Genomic DNA, 19,407 nt, shown 5'->3' with positions numbered 1-19,407 from the left:
GAAGGATACCTGCTTGGAGAGGGGGTTCGGGGGACACCAGAGCAAACCGCGGGGAAGGATACCTGCTTGGAGGGTGGCTGGGGAACACGGCAGCACACCGCGGGGCTGGATGCCTGCTTGGAGGGGGGGTGGGGAACACGGCAGCACACCGCAGGGCTGGATGCCTGCTTGGAGGGGGGGTGGGGAACACCAGAGCACACCGCGTGGCTGCCTCCGTGCTGGGAGGGTGGCTGGTAAACAGGGCAGCAAACCATGGGGCTGGATGCCTGCTTGTAGGGGGGGTGGGGAACACGGCAGCACACCGCGGGGCTGGATGCCTGCTTGGAGGAGGGGTGGGGAACACCAGTGCACACCGCGTGGCTGCCTCCGTGTTGGGAGGGTGGCTGGGGAACACGGCAGCACACCGCGGGGCTGGATGCCTGCTTGGAGGCGGGGTGGGGAACACGGCAGCACACCGCGGGGCTGGATGCCTGCTTGGAGGCGGGGGTGGGGAACACCAGAGCAAACCGCGGGGAAGGATACCTGCTTGGAGAGGGGGTTCGGGGGACACCAGAGCAAACCGCGGGGAAGGATACCTGCTTGGAGGGTGGCTGGGGAACACGGCAGCACACCGTGGGGCTGGATGCCTGCTTGGAGGAGGGGTGGGGAACACGGCAGCACACCGCAGGGCTGGATGCCTGCTTGGAGGGTGGGTGGGGAACACCAGAGCACAACGCGTGGCTGCCTCCGTGCTGGGAGGGTGGCTGGTAAACAGGGCAGCAAACCGCGGGGCTGGATGCCTGCTTGTAGGGGGGGTGGGGAACACGGCAGCACACCGCGGGGCTGGATGCCTGCTTGGAGGGGGGGTGGGGAACACCAGAGCAAACCGCGGGGAAGGATACCTGCTTGGAGAGGGAGTTCGGGGGACGCAAGAGCAAACCGCGGGGAAGGATAGATCAAATCAATGGGCTATTCCACGTTTAGGCATGCATGCAGGCAGCCATAACCAAAATCCTCCTCTCCCAAAACATTGAAATCTACTTACCACGAGCACGATCCTCAGCTTCCTCCTCACCGTCAGCTTCCAGCTGCTGCGACTGGCTAGCCTTCTCCGGGCTGGAGAAGAGATCCTGGCTGCATGTGTCCTGGGACTCCGGGGTGTCTCCCTCCACGTCAGTAGCCTCACTGTCTCCGTCCTCTACACCATCCCCCACTTCTCCCTGCTCTGAACTCTCCACCGTGCTCCTAGGATTCGCGGTGAGGTCACACCCAAGTATGGCATCCAGCTCCTTGTAAAACCTGCAGGTTGTGGGGGCAGCTCCTGAGCAGCGATTTCCCTCACGGGCTTTGCAGTACGCACTCCTCAGCTCCTTAATTTTTACTCTGCACTGCAAGGCGTCCCGTTCATGGCCCCTTCTCATCAAGGACTGCGGTATCTGACCATACGTATCATAATTTCTCCTTCTGGAGCGCAGCTGTGTTTGCACAGCCTCTTCTCCCCACACACTAATGAGGTCCTGCAGCTCTGCATTGGTCCATGCTGGGGCTCATTTGGTGCGTGGAGGCATGGTCGCTGAGTGATTGATAGATTAATTGCACTCCACACCTGGCTGAGCAAACAGGAAGGGGATTTTTAAATTTCCCGGGCCATTTAAAGGAGGGGTCAGGTGAGCACAGGGCAGTGGAGTTTGCTTGATTACCAGAGAGGCCTCCTCAGGTATGCTGGGATACCTGCTTATTCCACGGAGGTCAACAAAAACGCTGGTGAGTGTCTACACCTGATGACCAGCGCTGGTGATCCAGCGCTGGATCCTCTACACCCGAGGTTCGACCGGGTGTACGGCCAGCGCTGCAAACAGGGAGTTGCAGCACTGGTAATGCCCTGCAGGTGTGTACACCTCCTAAGTTGCAGCACTGTAACCCCCTCACCAGCGCTGCAACTTTGTGGTGTAGACAAGGCCTGAGTCTTGCAAAAAGGTCTGTCAGTTTTGCAACTTTGAATTAAAGACTCAAATGAATTTTTAGTGGCATTAAAACCAAAACCAAAACCAATTTATCTTACACCTACAAAACAGGACTTTTACAAACCAGATGTGCTGGTTTAGAGTCTTAGAACTTTACACATTTTCACAGACAAATAGATACATACACATTTTCTTTTCCTTAACATTCCTTTACACTGCTTTGTTTTTACATAGCTGTACACATATTTGGATTATTTACAAGCATTCTTTTGGAAAAGGGCCAATTTTCCCTTCAGAATGGCTGCAAAGAAACCAAGAATTCTCTCTCTTTAACATGGTCCTTTTTAACATTTTCACTAAGTTTAATTCTCTCCAGCCTCTCTAGAGTTAACTTTTCACTCTTTTTCCTTAAATCACTTGTTTATCTCCCAAAATGACACCTTCATGAACTCAAATTTAACTATTTTAAGTATTGTTCCAGGGATTCATGCCTGCACTTACTGCTTTTCTTACTCCTGACACTATGCCCTTAGGGCTTCCAACCTGTTTTTCAGTTTCTTTATCTGTTGCTTGCCTGCTTTTCTGGGCCCGATCCTGCTTTTTTTCCAATGAACCGTTTGTGAGTGCTATTATGGTCACTTCACAATTTTGAAAGAAGTGTTCAAGGAAAGGGACAGGAAGGGTGGGGACTAGTTGAGGAGTCCCTCCTCTTGCTGAATTGGTAGTGGAACACTAAAGAACCAGTTTCTGAGGCAGACAAAGGGGAACAGAACAAGGAGCTTTTTGTCCTTTTTACAATGAGATGGGAGCATGAAGGGGGTTGGATCGATCCGGGGTTTGGAGAACGAGGTAAAGGGGAGCACTTGGTCTGGTGGTGAGAGAGGAGGCTTTTAATAAAGCTTTTAACTTATTATTTGAATATTTGAGAGAGGCAAGTTTTGATTCTGTCCACGTACGATTTGCCTTTCCCCACCACTGCATGAAACAATTAACCTCTCCTTTAGCCAATTTAGTTTTAGGTTGACCGAGTTTGTCCTTTAAGATGTGCACTCGGTCTTTGTTCCAAGATTTTAACAGTGGCCACTGAGTTTTGGGATCCCCCTGAGTTAGCCTAGACCATTTTTCCAGAAATTTACAGGAGTCTGGACCCTTTTTACAGGAGTCCGGACCCATCCTAAATACATAAAATGAGCCGGCATTCATTTAGGGAACTGTCCTGACTTAGACGTCTGGTTACCCATACAGGAGGACTTCACACACCAATCACACAAGAAGGAAATTCGGGTTCGTCAGAGCGATGCCCGGTGCAACACACAAGAGGAGCCCACAGCCTACTGCCTCAATCGCCCTTGCTTTCACACCAGGGGTTTTACCCAAAGTGCGATGAGGCTGCGATTGTGCAGATTCCACTCACTCAGACCGCGGGGACAGGAACCCCTTGGTCGGCCTATCCCCGGATGGAGACAGCACCCAGACTCAAACACTCCACAGGAGGACAGATAGACACAGAGACAGGACAGTCCTCAGTTCGGACAAAACACAGAAATAATTACCTGACCAGATTCCTGATGTCAGATCCCGGGATCCCTACCAGAACAGAGTGGGAACCAACAGGTTCGATGGCGTAGACTTCACTGTGGTTGTGCGCCTTTCCGTTCTAGTGGAGGACCGCTCGAGCCAAATGCCCAGGTGCCGGCTCCACGGTCATCCTACAAAAACAGTCAGGAATCACACGGCTCCAGTGAACATGGTTGCCATCTCAGTGGGACCTCCAAATTGTCAAAGTTAGACTCAGGAATCACAGTTTGTCAGACCACTCTGTTTTATTAGCACAGCGCTCTGCTAATAACACCCAGATAATGTGAGCACCATGCAAGACACAAACTATCTTATTTATACAGATAAAAGGCTGAGCACTTAACAAGATAACAAAGGAAGCAGAATCTGATAAGTTTACCTGGGCTAGGCATGCATATCTTATTTCCTTACGAACTACTACCGATCTTCTGTTAATGTTTTGCCATTAGCACCCTTGTTTATGCCTAATGTTTCTTTTCCTGGCACCTGTATTTCAACATTTCTTATTTCTGCTTAAAGGTACATACAACATTTCTTTAATCCATTCTTATTTTTACAACATAATTCATTCTACTTTCACATACACATTTAAAGTGTTGCAGGATCAGGGCCTTACATAATTTACATTATTACACACACCATTTTGTTTTGCTGTTTTAATCCTATCTTTTAATAAGTTATTGCAACAGTAAAGAGGATAGGTAGAAGATGATTCCAGAGACAAACAGTACCTGAAAATCAAAGAAAATCCAGAGGAATGTGTTATATGTCAAGTGTCAGGTGTGATTTCTGACATTTTCAAATGCAACCAAATGAATCACTTTGGTGTTTTCATCTATACAATATATTACTTGATTCTTCAGGGGAGATGTCTAAACAGGCTTTAGTTTTCTGCTGACTACTTAGATAAAAATACTAGATGATTAATGAGTCCTGTTTTTCTGATGTGGAGGAGTAATTCCTGAACAGGCCATCAGTAACGTGAGTAAATATGAAGAATGCCATATAAATGCTTGCAACCATAACATCTTGGCCTGTAATCTCATTAGGCCTCAGGAGATAAAGAATGATGGCCTGGTGGATACCTGGATTGGAGAACATCAGGAAAAATCAAGGGTACTGCAAAAAAGTAATGGTGATGATTCAGTGGAGGTACTTCTCTGTGACTCTGTACCCATCCAGCATGGCCTTAGGAGCACTATGCTGTTGAAAGTGCCATCTTTGAGATGAGTCATAATATTGAGATCCTTACTAAACTGAGTAGAAAATGGAAAAAAATCATAATTTTTGTTGAAACTTTGTTTTGATGAAAATTCTCCAACTAGCTCTAGAGCATTAGAGATTTCCCTTTTTTGCATGTGTAACCCCCACACCTCTCTCCGTAAGTAGTGTTCTGTCCCATCTAGTGGCACCAGGACCACTTACGGAGAGAGATTAATGAGTTTGCTATACAGCCTTAGCTAACAGCCAGTTAGCTTTTAGCTTATGTGGTAGAGGCTCATGCACTAAGCTCCAGAGGCCCCAGGGGTTCAATCCTGCCTGCTGACGACCGGGGTCTATTGGTTTAAGTGTTTTAGTGTTAATGTCCTGGCCAAATTTCAGTTCAGGTTATTACATTCTGCCTACCTAAATTTACCTGTAGTTTCAATTGGAGAGAGTATTCTTCACTTTGTGCCCTAAACTATTGTGTAATGTTGCTGTGCATTGTGAAACCTCTGATGTGTTCCACCCCATGTGTGCCTGCATTTCATTGGTGAAATTATCCTGTAGGTATGAATCCCAGTACACATGTTATTGCATGATACTCTTTGGGCATAATCCTATACCCACTGAAGTCAATGGCAAAACTCCTACTGACTTCAGTGGCACAGTAACTGACCCTCTGTGATGAAAAGGCACTCTATAAATGAGTTTTGTAATTTTATAAATGTGAATTTATAGAGGCATGACTTGTAAAATACTACAAACATTTACAATCTGTGCTACTACAATTTGTGTTCTGTATGTCATATTTGTCTATTATGTCTTATGCTGTATTCAGGATGGAACATGAGGCTACTCAGCTGGAAAATCAGCATGTACATAGTGTGTATGAAAGCACAGCCTCCTATTTTAATGACCTGCAGAGCAAAGCATGGCCTCGTGTTCGTCAGTTTCTGTTGGAGCAGAAGCCTGGCAGTCTCATTGCTGATATAGGTAAGTTACTATATTTATTGAATGAAAAATCATATGTCATCATTTGTTTTACACATTATGTTTATCATACTTGTCCTTGAAATCTAGTGTGTAGGGATATTCTTAACAGCAAAAGAGGTAATGGACATACAGTCCCCGAAAATCAAATTGAGAGGAATGTCTACCCTTTACCAAAATGCATACTGTTTGTTTTCTAAAACAGTGTGAAGTTCACCTTTTCAGTATTTCAAACTTAATGGAACAAATCACTATTCAAAAAATTGCCCTTCGGCCTTTCCCAAACTGAGGAAACCTGGGGCGGATGTAGCCTCCCAATTCAACGTGTGTGGGGATGGGGGCTCCAAGGAAGGAATGGGGATGTCAGAGAGGGCCCAGGCTTGTGAGGTCGCAACCCTCCCCACAGGGTGGCCGTGCCCAATCCTGCCTCTCCCAGTCCCACTGCTGGTGGGAGCAGTATTGCTAACCCCCACCCCTGCTCATACCTACAGGCTGTCTGCCTGGCAGGTCACCTCAGACCCAGTGCAATGATGCCAGTGGCAGCAACAGTGGGACTGGAGCCCAGCTAGGGTGGGCAAGTCACTCCCTACAGCTCAGTGGTTTGAGCATTGACCTGCTAAACCCAGGATTGTGACTTCAATCCATTTAGGGAGCTGGGGTAAAAATCTGTCTGGGGATTAGTCCTGCTTTGAGCAGGGGGTTGGACTAGATGACCTTTTGAGGTCCCTTCCAACCCTGATATTCTATGATTCAACACTATTGATGGCGGGAAGCCTGAGTGGTGCTGTGATCTTGTGCTCCAGGTTACAATACCCCTGACAGTGAAGGCACATGCCTACAAAATAAGCATAATAATACCCCTGAGCCTGGCCTGATGTACTCAGAGTACTTCTATGTATATTTTAATCAAGCCAGGGCTTATGATGCCTAAAAGATCCAGGCCTTGTATAAAGCTTAGGGTTTTATTTTGTTTTGCCTTGTGCCAGCACAATTTTCAGTTATAATGTCTTTTCACTTGCAAAAGCTTGAAACTAAACCTGTGGACACTTTTTACTTTGCTCTAGTGTCTCCTGGACATCATGTTGTCCAAAGAGGATGCCCTGTACATTAGGCTACAGAGTCAGGTCCAGATTCTCAAAGGTAGTTAGGCGCCAGTGGGAGTTAGGTGACTAACTACCTTAGAGGATCTGGCATCAGTGCCACACAAATCCACCAGTTAAGATACTAAGAATATAGTTTCTAGATGAACAGGTCAGTATTTCTGTCTGTCCTGAGCATATTTATGAGCAATTCACCTGATGTGAGTTCTCTTGAGATGCATAACTGATCAGTGGTGTCAGGGAAAACTGGGAAAGGAGCTGGTGGTGGAGTTCACTTTTTTTAAACTGGTCCTAATCACAGAGATCTCAGAGTACTTTTATGTATTCATTTTTTCTTCTTCTTTTAAATATTTGAGTGCTTTTGAGAGTAGATATGTTGATTGAAAGCCTAGAATGCTGAAATCCTCTTTATTTAACATGACATTTTTTGTTAAAAAACTTTTTTTGTTTGTTTTACACATAGCATATTAATGATAATAGGATGGGATGCCCCTTGGTCCATGATCTTCATATTGTTCCCTCATCAGGGTAACTTACTCAGCGTTTGATCTTGTAATTTGTTTACCTAGGAATCGATTATTGCTTCTGTCACATGGTGGCTGGCCCTGCTAAAGGGAGATAGGTCTCAGCCCACCTGTGACCCAGCTATTTACTTCCCCAGGTGGAGAGTATGAATCAAGGCGTATGACAGGTGGTCATGTGACTGAACCAGGCTCTGAGGGGGTAGAAACACAGAGACCTGTGAATAGCCAAGAGGGATGACAGAGTAAAGTTGCAGGAAGAGAGTCGCTCCTGCAGTGATCTCAAAGAAAGGGAGTTGTGGCTGGGTACAAAGACGCAGCTGGAAGTTTTGTTTTTCCCTGGGGAGAGACAAAGAAGGGACAGCAGGGCTTGTGTTTTTTCCAGTGTCTTAGAGAGCAGTAAGAGACAATACCTCGGGGGGGGGGGGCAGTGCCTTGCTTAAGAGTTCTTGGGTTTGTTTTGGAACTTTGTTAAGAAAATCAGACCCCAAGAAAGACTCTTACTAGACTTGTGAAAGCCTCTTTTTAAGTTTATTGAGGAACCAAGAGGTAAACTGAGGCAGGGCACTGCAGAGGCATCCCAGCCATGAGGAGTGCATGTGAGGTGGCCGATTGTACTACAGCTTCATAAAAAGGAACTGCCCACGTATTGCCTTATTACTAAATACTATTACAAATTAATACCATGTACATACAGTATCATGGGGCGCTAGAGGGGTTAGCAATATTAAGTTTCATTCTAATGTGGAACTAAGAACCGTTGAATCAATTTAGATGGAATAAAGGGCCTAAAGAGTCAAAGGTATTAACATGACCCTGTCACTGTTTAACATTAATCAGTGTTAAAGAAGATTCATGGTTTGGTTCATATATAGAGACCTCAGCCTGCTTAGTGCCCTGGCAAACATACTATAAAATTCATGCCAAAGGTTAGAAACATACCAATAAAAACACACAAAAGGAAAAGAAACAAAACAAGGCAAAAAACATTAAAACTGAAATTGAGTGATGCTGCAAAACAAACTTGAAACCTATCAAATGCTCTTTTAAAGAGGGTGAATATAGGGTTAGAGTCTTTTATTCTGCCAAACAGTCCTTCTTGGTGGGGAAGAAAGTTAGTTCTGTTGTTCAAATCTTAATTGGGAATGATAGTCACCATCCCACTTTCAAAAAAACTGAGACACAAGGGGAAATATAGCTTTGTTGAGGTTCTTAGGATATAGGGTGACTGCTCAGTCACTGATAGATGCATTGGGCTGGTTGATCAGCCATGACAGCTGTTGTTCTGTATCCTGGCTCTCCTTTCTGATCAGGGACATCATCTCAGCTTCAGTGGTCCTTCTCAGGCTGAGCAGAACTGGATTGGCCATCTTATCTCGCCATGCTGATGCTGTACAATACAGTTGATTTCAGGGTCAGGCGAAAAGCCGAGAGACTGAGAGGTAGGACAGGAGGAAGATAATGGGGGACGAAAAGGGACACATGAGGGAGGGGAGACAGAGTGGGATCTCTATTATTATGTATTAGGCTGGGATCCTCACTGATGAAGTGATGATGGTCCACCTTCCCCACAGACTATTAAGGTCTGATGTCATGGCAACAATCCTGCTGCTGCACCTGCTGTGATGGTAAAAGTTCCTTTTTCTCCTTCAAGCCTCTATTTAAGGGCGATGGGTGGATTGGGCCGTCCTCTAATTATTTTGCCTAACAATAAGGCCTAATTTCTGAAGCACCAATTTTGGTCCCTTGATTTCCTGTCCCTTAATTCCTATTTTTTACGAGTCATAATCTTAACAAAGTAGTTGACTGGTATCAGTAAACATTTTCTGTTTAAAGTAATTCAGTCTTTCTTCTCCTTCTTAGAGCTTTTCTTAAACAATTTTATATAACAAGTCATTGTAGCAATTCATGAACCTACACCCATTTTCCACTAGTCAGGCTCGCAATTATTACAATAGAAACATTTGTTGGTAGCACAACAGTATTTTTTGTTCCCTTATTCCAGAGTATGCACTGAGATTATAAAAACTCTTCTGCAAAAACTGCCTTTCAATTAACTGAATTAAAACATTTTAATCAATATACACACAATTTACATTTTAATTGAGTGTTCATGCTACTAACAATAATCAGTTATACTTTTGTTCTGATTTAACAACTCCCCCTCTCTTATTAACATGCATATCTTAATTTTTCATCTCATATTTTCTTTGAACTGCTTTAATATATTAGTCTCTTTCATTTCTCTTGAGCATTATTCTTAGGAATAATGCTGGATTTTTGCTCTAGCAATGTGCTCTTTTTTACCACTTCGAGTGTTCTGCTGTTCTCTCACAGTTCCTGTGCTGTCTTTGTAGATAATGTTGCACATTATCATCAATGAAAGCAGCAGGGCTGCAAGCTGCAATGCTGTTTCTAATGATAACTCAGGCCTTTAAATTTAATTACTAAGAATAAAATGGTTCTCTTTGCCTAGCTGTTCCCCTGCCTTTAGGGTGTAAACTTTCAGATACTGTTCTGTACCACTGACCCATAACTGTGCTGAATGTTTCTTAATCTAATTTTGAAAAGTGCCTGTAATGCATATGATATTGAAGAGCACTCTGAATTTAGAACAGCACTGATCCTTAAATATTTCTTACCATACTTGCAGGTAGAAGACACATTGTATAGATGCCAATTACACATACAAATGTGAAGTTGTTGAAACAATAACAGAAAGAGGATGTGCCTGTAACACTGAAATAGTTCTCTGTTGCATAGAAACCATTGAACTTTGGTCATTTTCAAGTCTGTGTTTGGAAGTTAAAATTGTCCTCTCTCATCTATGCTGCAGATCCGTATTCAGCAGTCTGGGGCAAATCCTGCCATCTCCTCTGCAACCACAGAGATCTCACTGGCAGTAGAACTGTTGCACAACATGCAGGGCAATATTCCTAGGTTCCTGGAGGGTGGCACATATGGCATGGAGCTTACTCAACAATGGCTACAGGGTGGAGATCAGGGACAGGGCTGAAGGAGCCACTACTTCATTGATCCTCCTGTTTGCTCCCTCACTCCTCATGAAGGGGCTGCATTAGGAATGTGTGCAGTAGCAGCTGTGCTGCAGAGTAGTGCATGGGTTGTTGGGGGAGGATTCCTTTTTCCTCTACCTCCCCAGCCCATCCAAAGAGAAATCCATTGCGCGGTCTAGTTTTTAGGGTGTAGTTGCATGTGCAGTACTTCCATTGACATCAGAAGAAACTTTGTATCCTGAGTAAATATATACATTGTGGATTGAAGAGGAGAATTTTGGCCTTTAATTTTGTTCATGATTTATTGATGATCTGTACCACTGTGCCATGAATTTACAAAGCTTTCATGTTGCTGTTATAAATACCATTACATGTCTGATGATGTTAATATATAATTTTACAGAGACAAAATGATTTCAGTGGGAATGAAGCAGGATCATTGCATTTTCTAGGATAGTTTTAAAATTAAAAGATTTACAAGACTATTTTGGCACAAAGTGTTTTCACTTTTCCATGAGGGATGAGAGGTGGGGTGAAGGAATTTCATAATAGGTTGCTTCCTGTGTAATAAAGCTTATTGTTTTGTAGGATGTGGGACTGGAAAGTATCTCAATATCAACAGTCAGGTGTTTAATCTGGGCTGTGATTACTGCGAACCTTTGATAAATATTGCAAGGAAGAAAGGCTGTGAAGTCTCGGTATGTGACAACCTTAATCTTCCCCTTAGGGATCAGTGCTTCAATGCAATCATCTCCATCGGAGGTAAGAGAATACAGTAGAATGTTTGTTCAGTTCCAAAATAAACATGAAATATTTTGGATAGTTTTTTCAGTTGCTTCTTACATCTCATTGTCATGGTTATTTTTAAACCACGCAGTTTTCTTTTAAATCTTATAAAATGGAGTTTCATGATAGGAAACTTGAGAACGAAAATGTGTTCAGTTTAATTTCATAACAATGACATTGACTACCATTTATTTTTGTGGCCTTGTACATACTAGGAATAAAGTTTTGTTTTTAATGTGTGTAAACTAATGTGTGTTAAAATCCTAGTGTAAGCAAGTCAAGCTGTAATTTTAAAACATGTAGCTAGTCAAGGCAAACTCTTTCCCGGATTCCCCAGGTCTACCTTGACCAACAACATGTCAAATCTACAACTCACCTTAACTAGCATGTGTTAAGAATATGCATTTTTTCTGGAGCAGACATGGGGTAAAAGTTCAAAACCACCTAAGGAACTTAGATGCCTAAGTCCTGTTGAGTTTCATTTTTGAATGTATTGCCCATGTCCTCTTGTATATATAAATATAAGAGGAACAGATGAGGGAAGGGCATTTTGGATGATATTTTTAACAATATTCTTCCCTGGATTTATTTTACAATGTTTTTAGTACTAACCTACAATGGTATTGTAGTGTGCCATATTACCATCACACAGCTGCTGACAGGTTCTTATATCAAAATAATGAAATATGGGAAAAAAAAATGTAGCCCTCTCCTCCAAAGCGTGTCTTAAGTTTCCTTCCTCTTCTCTCCCAGGTGCTTGATATCACTAATATTGGGAGTGGCTTTTTCCTTTGCTTTTGCTGGCTGGGTCTTGGGTTCCTTTCTTGATGCCTGGTGTCTCCACTCAGAGTGATTTCTCCCCATGCTTGAGAAAAAGGGTGCTGCCCCTTGAGAAATCCATGATGATACTACAAGCTGACAAGAAGGGTAAAGCCCAGAACACAGGGGACAATAAAGTAACTAAAACAAACCCCAGCAAAAGGAATAATACCCCAAAATAACAGCATAACAAAGGAGAGAACTTTATTGAGAAGAGGAAAATAGGATCTGGGGAAGAAAGTGATTAAGGTTAACTAATAATTAACCAGCATTTATAAATAAGCCAATTCCTCATCTCCTAATGCTCACAAACTCCTCCCTAACGCTTACCTGAGGTGGATGGTATGGCTGAGGTTGTGAGTCCTCAGATGGGGTGTGCAGGTGCTGTAGTGTGTGTTGCCCAGTTTAAACAAAAATCACTTTACTTGTTCTTCATCCCTAGTTGTGGCAGAGCCCTCTCCTGACTTCCTAGGGCTCAGTGGTTCCCTGGTTTGGAATTGTCCTTGGGTCTTGGCTGGCTTTTGGTAGCTGATGCCAGCTTCAGAGCTCTCCCTCTCTCCCTCTCCCATCTATCTACCTATATGCTGGGCACTGCTATGCTAGAGCTACCTGATCCATGCAGCTAGTGTCTCAGAACAGTACAAAAACTGTGTTTGGAGGAAGAGAAAATTTAGCAGGAACTCCATAAGCTGTGCTGTCTCTCCCTTAGCTTCCCATCCAAAATCAAAATGCCCTCTCTTTTTGGGGGGCAGGCTTCCCTTTCCCCCATTAACTTGCTCGGCACTATGCAGTCCTGATGTGCCGTTGGTCCCCTGGACCGCTTGTCCAGATTACCCCATGCCTCCATACTTGGCTCCAGCAGGGTTTTTTAGTTCCTTCTGTACCAACCCTGACTCAAAGCATTCTAGGAATGGTATCAGAGGGCTTTGGTAGCCATCTTAGTTGTAGCCCTTTGGGAGGACCCCTAGAGGCTCAGACCAGACTCCAGGAACTGGGACACCCAAGTTGATCACTCTGTTGATATGTCTATACTGTAATTATACACCCATGGCTGACCTAGGTCAGTTTACTCAGGCTCACAGCACTCAGGCTAAAGGGCTGTTTAATTGCAGCGTAGATGTTCCGACTCAGACTGTAGCCCAGGCTCTGGGATCCTGTCAGCCCAAGTCAGCTGAAATGGACCAGCTGCAGGTGTTTAATTGCAGTGTAGACATGTCTTACATTACCACCAAGAAATTACTCCATATGCTGTGAGTAAAATGCATTGCTTCAATATGCTCAGAAGCGTAGAGGACAAGAGACTGACTAACATGCTAACAAGATTTACCTCTTTGCTTTCATTTTCCTACTTATAAGACAGTAGGTCAGATTCAACTCTCTGCTACCCTGGCATAATCCCACTGATAGCAAATCTATCTCAAAGAGCTGCCTGCTTATATAATATTTATGTCAGTTGTTATCCTGTCACGAATAAATGTGCTAATCACATTTTTGTACAGATAACAATAATGAATTTTAAGCCTAGATGCTCTGAGATTTGATGTTCATCCAATTCCAGACTAACTGTTTTTCCTTCCACTTTTGGAGACTGGAAAAGATTTGTGTAATGGGTCAAATTCTCTTCTGGCTGACACTGGCAGAATCCCATTGACAAAACATGTTTGGCTATGTGACCACCAAGGGGATTATGCCATTTTAGCCAGGAAGAGAATTTGACCCATTACCTGAATCTCTTTCAGACAGGGACTGCACAGATTGTGTTGGCTGATTATCTGTTCCTGGTGATAGACAAAGATCAAATATCCATCCTGATTTTTTCAGTTCTGTCAGTTGCCTTTGATAACATTTACCTGAAGTGTGTTCAGTATGAGACATTCACTCTGCTCTATGTCTCTGTCTCATCTGATCTCAGTGTCTAAGAAACTGAGCTGGTTGAGCCTTGATCTACATCAGAGTGAGACAGTGCTGACAAGGTGGGGGGAGGAATAGTAGAACGCCTTATTGAGGGACCATGTTCACTGTTTGTTACTAGGTATAATATTGAGTCCTCAGCTGCTCCTAGTTGTCCAGTTAACGTCAGTAGGGTTTTATCATTAGCACTTGGCAAGAAGGTTGCACACTCATTTGCACATCTTAACCATGCTTTTTGACAAATTAAGACACAACTAACTGGGGTGAGATGCACATATGATGATTGCAGTGTGCTTTATATGGGGCTACACCTTAAAACCAGTCAGAAATTGTGGTTAGTTCAGAATTTGGCAACTCAATAAGAAGCACATTACTCCTGTACTCTGTGAACAGCTGATTTCTGGATGAAATTTAAGGTGTTGGCTTTTATGTGTAAATCCTCAAGTGGTCTGGGTCTTTGCCTACCTCAGTCTGTCTCTTATACTGTGCGATATGTTAGCAGATGTGAACAGGTCAGGTTCTTGAGCCAAGAGAGCCCTTGTTCAAATTAGGGTAAGGCATTCTCAATGATGTGCTCACAACTTCCTTTCCTTATTCAACCAAAGCCTGGAAATGGTGGCTTTCAGGTCATATTGCAAAGCTTGTTGGTTCTCCCAGGCATCTTCTGTAAAAAGGAGAGTAGACTCAATGGGCAATTCAGTTCATGGAGAGGAGTTAGCATGTTTTTAGTTTTGTACACTAGTCCAATTCATATATTGTACAGATTTTTCATTAATATATTATATATCCACCTGGAGGTTTGGATAGACATATTTTAAATGTATCTAAATTAAAACATATTATTCTGAAGTGATATTAGTTTAGTATTCAGACATCTTTGGTTATCATCCTCCAAACAATTTGCATATTTGAGACAGTTTAATTTAATTAATCAGAAATCCAGTGGTTGAATGGGCCGGGGAGTCTCAACTAGCCACTCGTGGCTAGAAGTGCTCCACTCAGGACATGATTACGTTGAGATCTGGGCAGAGGATGGAAATTCCATTTCATGAAGTATTTTGAGACCTCACAATTTGGCTTTGTTTCAAATTGGAACAAACCTGTAAAATTTCTAAATTCTTCACAAAGGAAAATTCTGAAAAAAATTCTTGTTCTGGATTGTGGCTAGTGACAAGTTTTGTTTTGATTTTGATTTAAAATGTTATAGTACAATATAAAAAAGTTTAAAACAAAAATTAATTCAAAAATCAAAATGTTTCATTTTGAAAACGTTGAGATTTTGACATTGTTGGAATTTTTTCAGTTTTTCTCCAAAGTGAAATTTCTGCAAAATTGACATGATTTTACCAATTATTTCTATTTCGATGGAACTGCATTTTCTGATGGCAAGTGATTCTATCAAAGTTTTCTGACTAGCTGTAGTTAAGGCACATTGTTAGGAAAGTATGGAGAAGGTTTGTACAGTTATTACCTTCTGCTGTACTTGTTCTGTGGCTAGATGAAGGATTTATGTTTCCAGCAATGTCAGCTGAAATCTTTCATGGGCACTAAATTTACTGAAGATTATTTTAAAAAACAGTAGCAATATCTAAGTTGAAATGCCTTTCCTTCCTTCACAGTGATTCACCATTTCTCAACTAAACAAAGAAGAATCAAAGCAATAAAAGAAATGGCAAGGGTGTTGATACCTGGAGGTCAGATCATGATTTATGTTTGGGCTATGGAACAAAAAAATCGTCGCTTTGAAAAACAAGATGTATTTGTTCCATGGAATAGGGACTTGTGCTCCCGGCTTCTTTCAGAATCAAATCAGTTTGGACATAAGAGTGATCTTGAACATACTGTAAAAAAACACCCACAGCAACTAGTAGGCTCTGAATGCAGCTACCCAATTAATCTTAAACAGGAACTTGATACAAAAACTTCCCACAGTACAGACCATTGCTTACCCAAAACCTGCTGCATGAAAATGTCTGAAGAAGAAAATCGATTCTACGGAGCTCTAGGGAAATCTTTTCGTTCATGGTTTTTCTCCAGATCCCTTGATGAATCAACCTTAAGAAAGAAAACTGAGAAGGTGAAATCTCTGAAGAATGTAGGAGGATGGGCAAACAGTACCATATCCATTCAACCGTCAAGACACTGCAGTTTAGACTTAGGTCACTGTGGGCCATTATTAAAAGAGCAAAGTTTAGATGATGATGAAGTGTTTATGGAAAATGCGACTGTCAAAAGACCACAGTGGATGATAGCCTCAGGTGTAATAAGGGATTTAAATGAAGAACACTATGGGGTAGTTCAGAGCAAGAATGAAGAAACATCATTTCTGAGTGGTCCTGTGGAAGACGGGGACAACAACTGTACTTATAGTAGAGATGAAGATGGCAAGTCTACCACTAGCAAACTCTTTCAAAGAACTTCAACAACTGACTCCACTGATTCTATTTTGGATGAAGCAATGGCTGTTGAGGACCAGGTTGTTGGCATATTGGATACAAAAGCCTTCATGCGTTATTATCATGTTTTTCGGGAAGGAGAGCTATGTTGTTTACTGGAGGAGAATGTGCCTGAGCTTCATATTATTAGTTCTTGCTATGATCATGGAAACTGGTGCATTATTGCAGAGAAAATAGCAAAATAACTGCAAACTCAGCAAATAAAACAAAACTTTGAAAATTGAAAACTTTGAACACTGCTCCTTGAAGGTGTTCTGTGGTGGTGTTGTAATTTTGCAATATAAAATGGAATTTGAGTCTCATGTAGTTGTGTTCCATCCATTTCTGATTTCATTTTGTATGTATCTATAAATACTGTGTATAAGAATGTAAAAGGCAAACAACAATACTTACGTTTTGTCAAAGATAGGCTTTTAAGAGTTTTATATTGCTTTTAGCAAACGATTCAGTTTTTAAATGTACTTTTGTATTGAAAAATAAACAAAACATTTTTGTAAGATAAGGATCAGGGCATCTTTTATGAGAAATATTTGCTCAATGTAAACGTAAAGCTTGGTAATGCAAACACTTAAGCATGCGTGTTAATTTTACTCAGTAGGGTCCTGATTCAGCAGTCCATGCTTCTTCAGCAAATAACTTAAGGACATGCTTAACTTTAAACATGTGCCTAAGTTCCAATTTGGATACATGCTTTAAGTTAAGCACATGTTTAAATACTTTGATGAATTGTGGTCTTCAAGATGGGCTACTCATAGGCATAAATGTTTGCATGATCAAGCCGTGAATATTCTGTGCTTTGTGCTTAGCATTCTGAAGCAAATGGGACAGCTGCATTTGTTCAAGATTTTGGTTTGTTTTTTTTAACAATCTAGTTCAGGAGTTCTCAAACTTCATTGCACCATGACCGCCTTCTGACAACAAAAATTACTACATGACCCCAGGAGGGCGGACCGAAGCCTGAGCTCGCCCGATCCCTTTCACCCTGGGTTTGGGGGCCAAAGCCTCACTGCCATGGGGTGGGAGGGAGGGAAGTCAAAGCCCAAGGGCAGCAGCCACAGGCAGGGGGCCTGTAATCTCAGCACCACTGATCAAGGCTGAAGCCTTCAGGCTTTGGCCCCAGACAGTGGGGCTCGGGCTTTGGCTTCAGCCCCTGGCTCCAGCAAGTCTAAGGCAGCCCTTGTGACCCTGTTAAAACTGGGTCATTACCCACAGTTTGAGAACCGCTGATCTAGTTTATGCCTCAGAGCTAACGGGTTGAGACTGAGTCTTCTGTATTCTCTACCACAAATACATTAATTTATTTTCTAAAGTTTTAAAAATTTTGCTTATCTGTAAATACTGTTCACTGAGACTAATTTTAATAACTGTTATTTACAAAGAGTACAGAAAATCAAATGGATTTGAGGTGTGCATATTTTTGAGATAAACATGGAAGCACTATGTAAAACTAGTATAATTCTAGTGCATCTCTGCTTAGTTTAAAAGACAGATTTATCTATAGTATTGGATCAGCTTATATACATAATGACAATATATACTTTCTTAAAGATATCCTAAGAAATGTAGAAGATATGAGTCAAGTATGTGAATAAAACATTATGAATCAAATAGAAAAATCCTTAAAATACGTCTTCCATATTTTAAATAGGACATTAAAAGGTCCCTGATGCCTCTAAAGAACCATTTTTCAAAGGACCAGAGGATAACTCTGATGTCTTGGGCAGATTTCCCTCTTTTAGGTCTGATCTACACTTAAAACTTAGGTCAACCTAGCTATATTGCTCAGGGTTGTGAAACATTTCATGCCCAGTGCAATTGCAGTGAAGTCAACCCAACCCCCACTGTAAACGCAGCTAGTGGAAGAATTATTCCACAACCCTAGCTAGCACAGCTCAAGGGATTGGATTTACAATAGTGATAGAAAAATCTCTTCTGTCACTGTAGTGTCTATATTACAGCGGCATAGCTGCAGCACTGTGGCTTTGCCACTATGGTGCTTGTAGTAGAGATGTACCCTCAGTAAAATACTACCTACACTCTGTGGTAAATTTTCTTGCTGAGCACAGCATCCAATCACACTCACATTATACTAGATTAGCCCATTGTTATAGTGAGCAGTACTTTACTCCTTAAGTAATGTGATTGATTTCGCTGGGACTACTTATGGAGTAAGGTGCTACTTAGCAGGGGTAGGGGTATCAGAATCTGACTTTGAGGCACTGAATTCAGCACCAAAACTGTAATTGACATCAGTGGGAGCAGGACTGAGCCATAATGATGGCTCTGTTTGCATATGTCATCACTGTGGGTTTAGGACCAAATTCTACATTTGGTCAGTGAAGTTACTCTAGGCCACATCCTCAGCTGGTGTAAAATGGCATAGTTCCATTGGCTTCATTGACTGTCCCTCTGTATTTGCAGCAGTTTAACTGAATGTTATAATTTGACTTTGGTAATTAAGATGTCTGACTAATTACTCAGTAAAGAACTTGAGATACTGCATATCAGAGAAGTTTTAACAAGAGCAAAACTACTGTAAAGCTTTTGAAATGTTACCCATTCTACAATATGTAAATTCATAGCTTTTAGCTTGTTCAATCACAGACCCTGATGGAAATAAAAGTGTAAATGTTTTATATGTAACTGCCTCAGATATAAAGTTTAATAATATATTATATATATTCTTTTGCTAAAATTTATCTAAATAGACTGACCTCCATGGTTTTTCTTATTGTACAGTTTCTGTTCATTGACATTTTCACCCTTGCTCTCTCTCTAGCCCAATGATTTTTTAAGTATTTCTCCACAGTGGAACAGTCATTGGGCTGGAGAGAGACCTAGGGCTGGTCCACACTAGGGGGGGGAAATCGATCTTAGATACGCAACTTCAGCTACGTGAATAACGTAGCTGAAGTCGAATATCTAAGATCGGATTACTCACTCGTCCAGACGGCACGGGATCGATGTTCGCGGCGCTCCGTGTCGATTCCGGAACTCCGTTGGGGTTGATGGAGTTCCGGAATCGATATAAGCGCGCTCGGGGATTGATATATCGCGTCTAGATTAGACACGATATATCGATCCCC

The 19,407-nt window shown here is 42.3% G+C and overlaps 2 protein-coding genes across 2 annotated transcripts; both read left to right on the top strand.

Annotated features, from left to right (window-relative positions):
- The first annotated feature begins 4,590 nt into the window (after nt 1–4,590).
- On the top strand, nt 4,591–16,506 carry LOC127047391 (probable tRNA methyltransferase 9B). The gene is made up of 4 exons (XM_050945506.1): nt 4,591–4,673; nt 5,563–5,717; nt 10,938–11,111; nt 15,485–16,506. Exons 1-4 carry the CDS (start codon nt 4,591–4,593, stop codon nt 16,504–16,506), a joined length of 1,434 nt encoding a protein of 477 aa, XP_050801463.1.
- On the top strand, nt 5,556–19,152 carry TRMT9B (tRNA methyltransferase 9B (putative)). The gene is made up of 3 exons (XM_050947825.1): nt 5,556–5,717; nt 10,938–11,111; nt 15,485–19,152. Exons 1-3 carry the CDS (start codon nt 5,564–5,566, stop codon nt 16,504–16,506), a joined length of 1,350 nt encoding a protein of 449 aa, XP_050803782.1. The 5' UTR covers nt 5,556–5,563; the 3' UTR covers nt 16,507–19,152.
- The last annotated feature ends 255 nt before the right edge of the window (nt 19,153–19,407 follow it).

Source organism: Gopherus flavomarginatus, chromosome 3, assembly GCF_025201925.1.
Source record: "Gopherus flavomarginatus isolate rGopFla2 chromosome 3, rGopFla2.mat.asm, whole genome shotgun sequence".
In the NCBI taxonomy this organism is placed as follows: Eukaryota; Metazoa; Chordata; order Testudines; family Testudinidae; genus Gopherus; species Gopherus flavomarginatus.
The sequence above is the reverse complement of the archived record's forward strand: the minus strand, read 5'-3'. Positions and strand labels throughout refer to the sequence as shown.

Bases quoted from the DNA above. Each gene is read 5' to 3' on its own strand.
- TRMT9B (XM_050947825.1), top strand. From the start codon at position 5,564: ATGGAACATGAGGCTACTCAGCTGGAAAATCAGCATGTACATAGTGTG. The intron at 5,718-10,937 runs GTAAGTTACTAT...ATTGTTTTGTAG, and splicing joins CAGTCTCATTGCTGATATAG to GATGTGGGACTGGAAAGTAT. The intron at 11,112-15,484 runs GTAAGAGAATAC...CTTCCTTCACAG, and splicing joins TGCAATCATCTCCATCGGAG to TGATTCACCATTTCTCAACT.
- LOC127047391 (XM_050945506.1), top strand. From the start codon at position 4,591: ATGGCCTGGTGGATACCTGGATTGGAGAACATCAGGAAAAATCAAGGG. The intron at 5,718-10,937 runs GTAAGTTACTAT...ATTGTTTTGTAG, and splicing joins CAGTCTCATTGCTGATATAG to GATGTGGGACTGGAAAGTAT. The intron at 11,112-15,484 runs GTAAGAGAATAC...CTTCCTTCACAG, and splicing joins TGCAATCATCTCCATCGGAG to TGATTCACCATTTCTCAACT.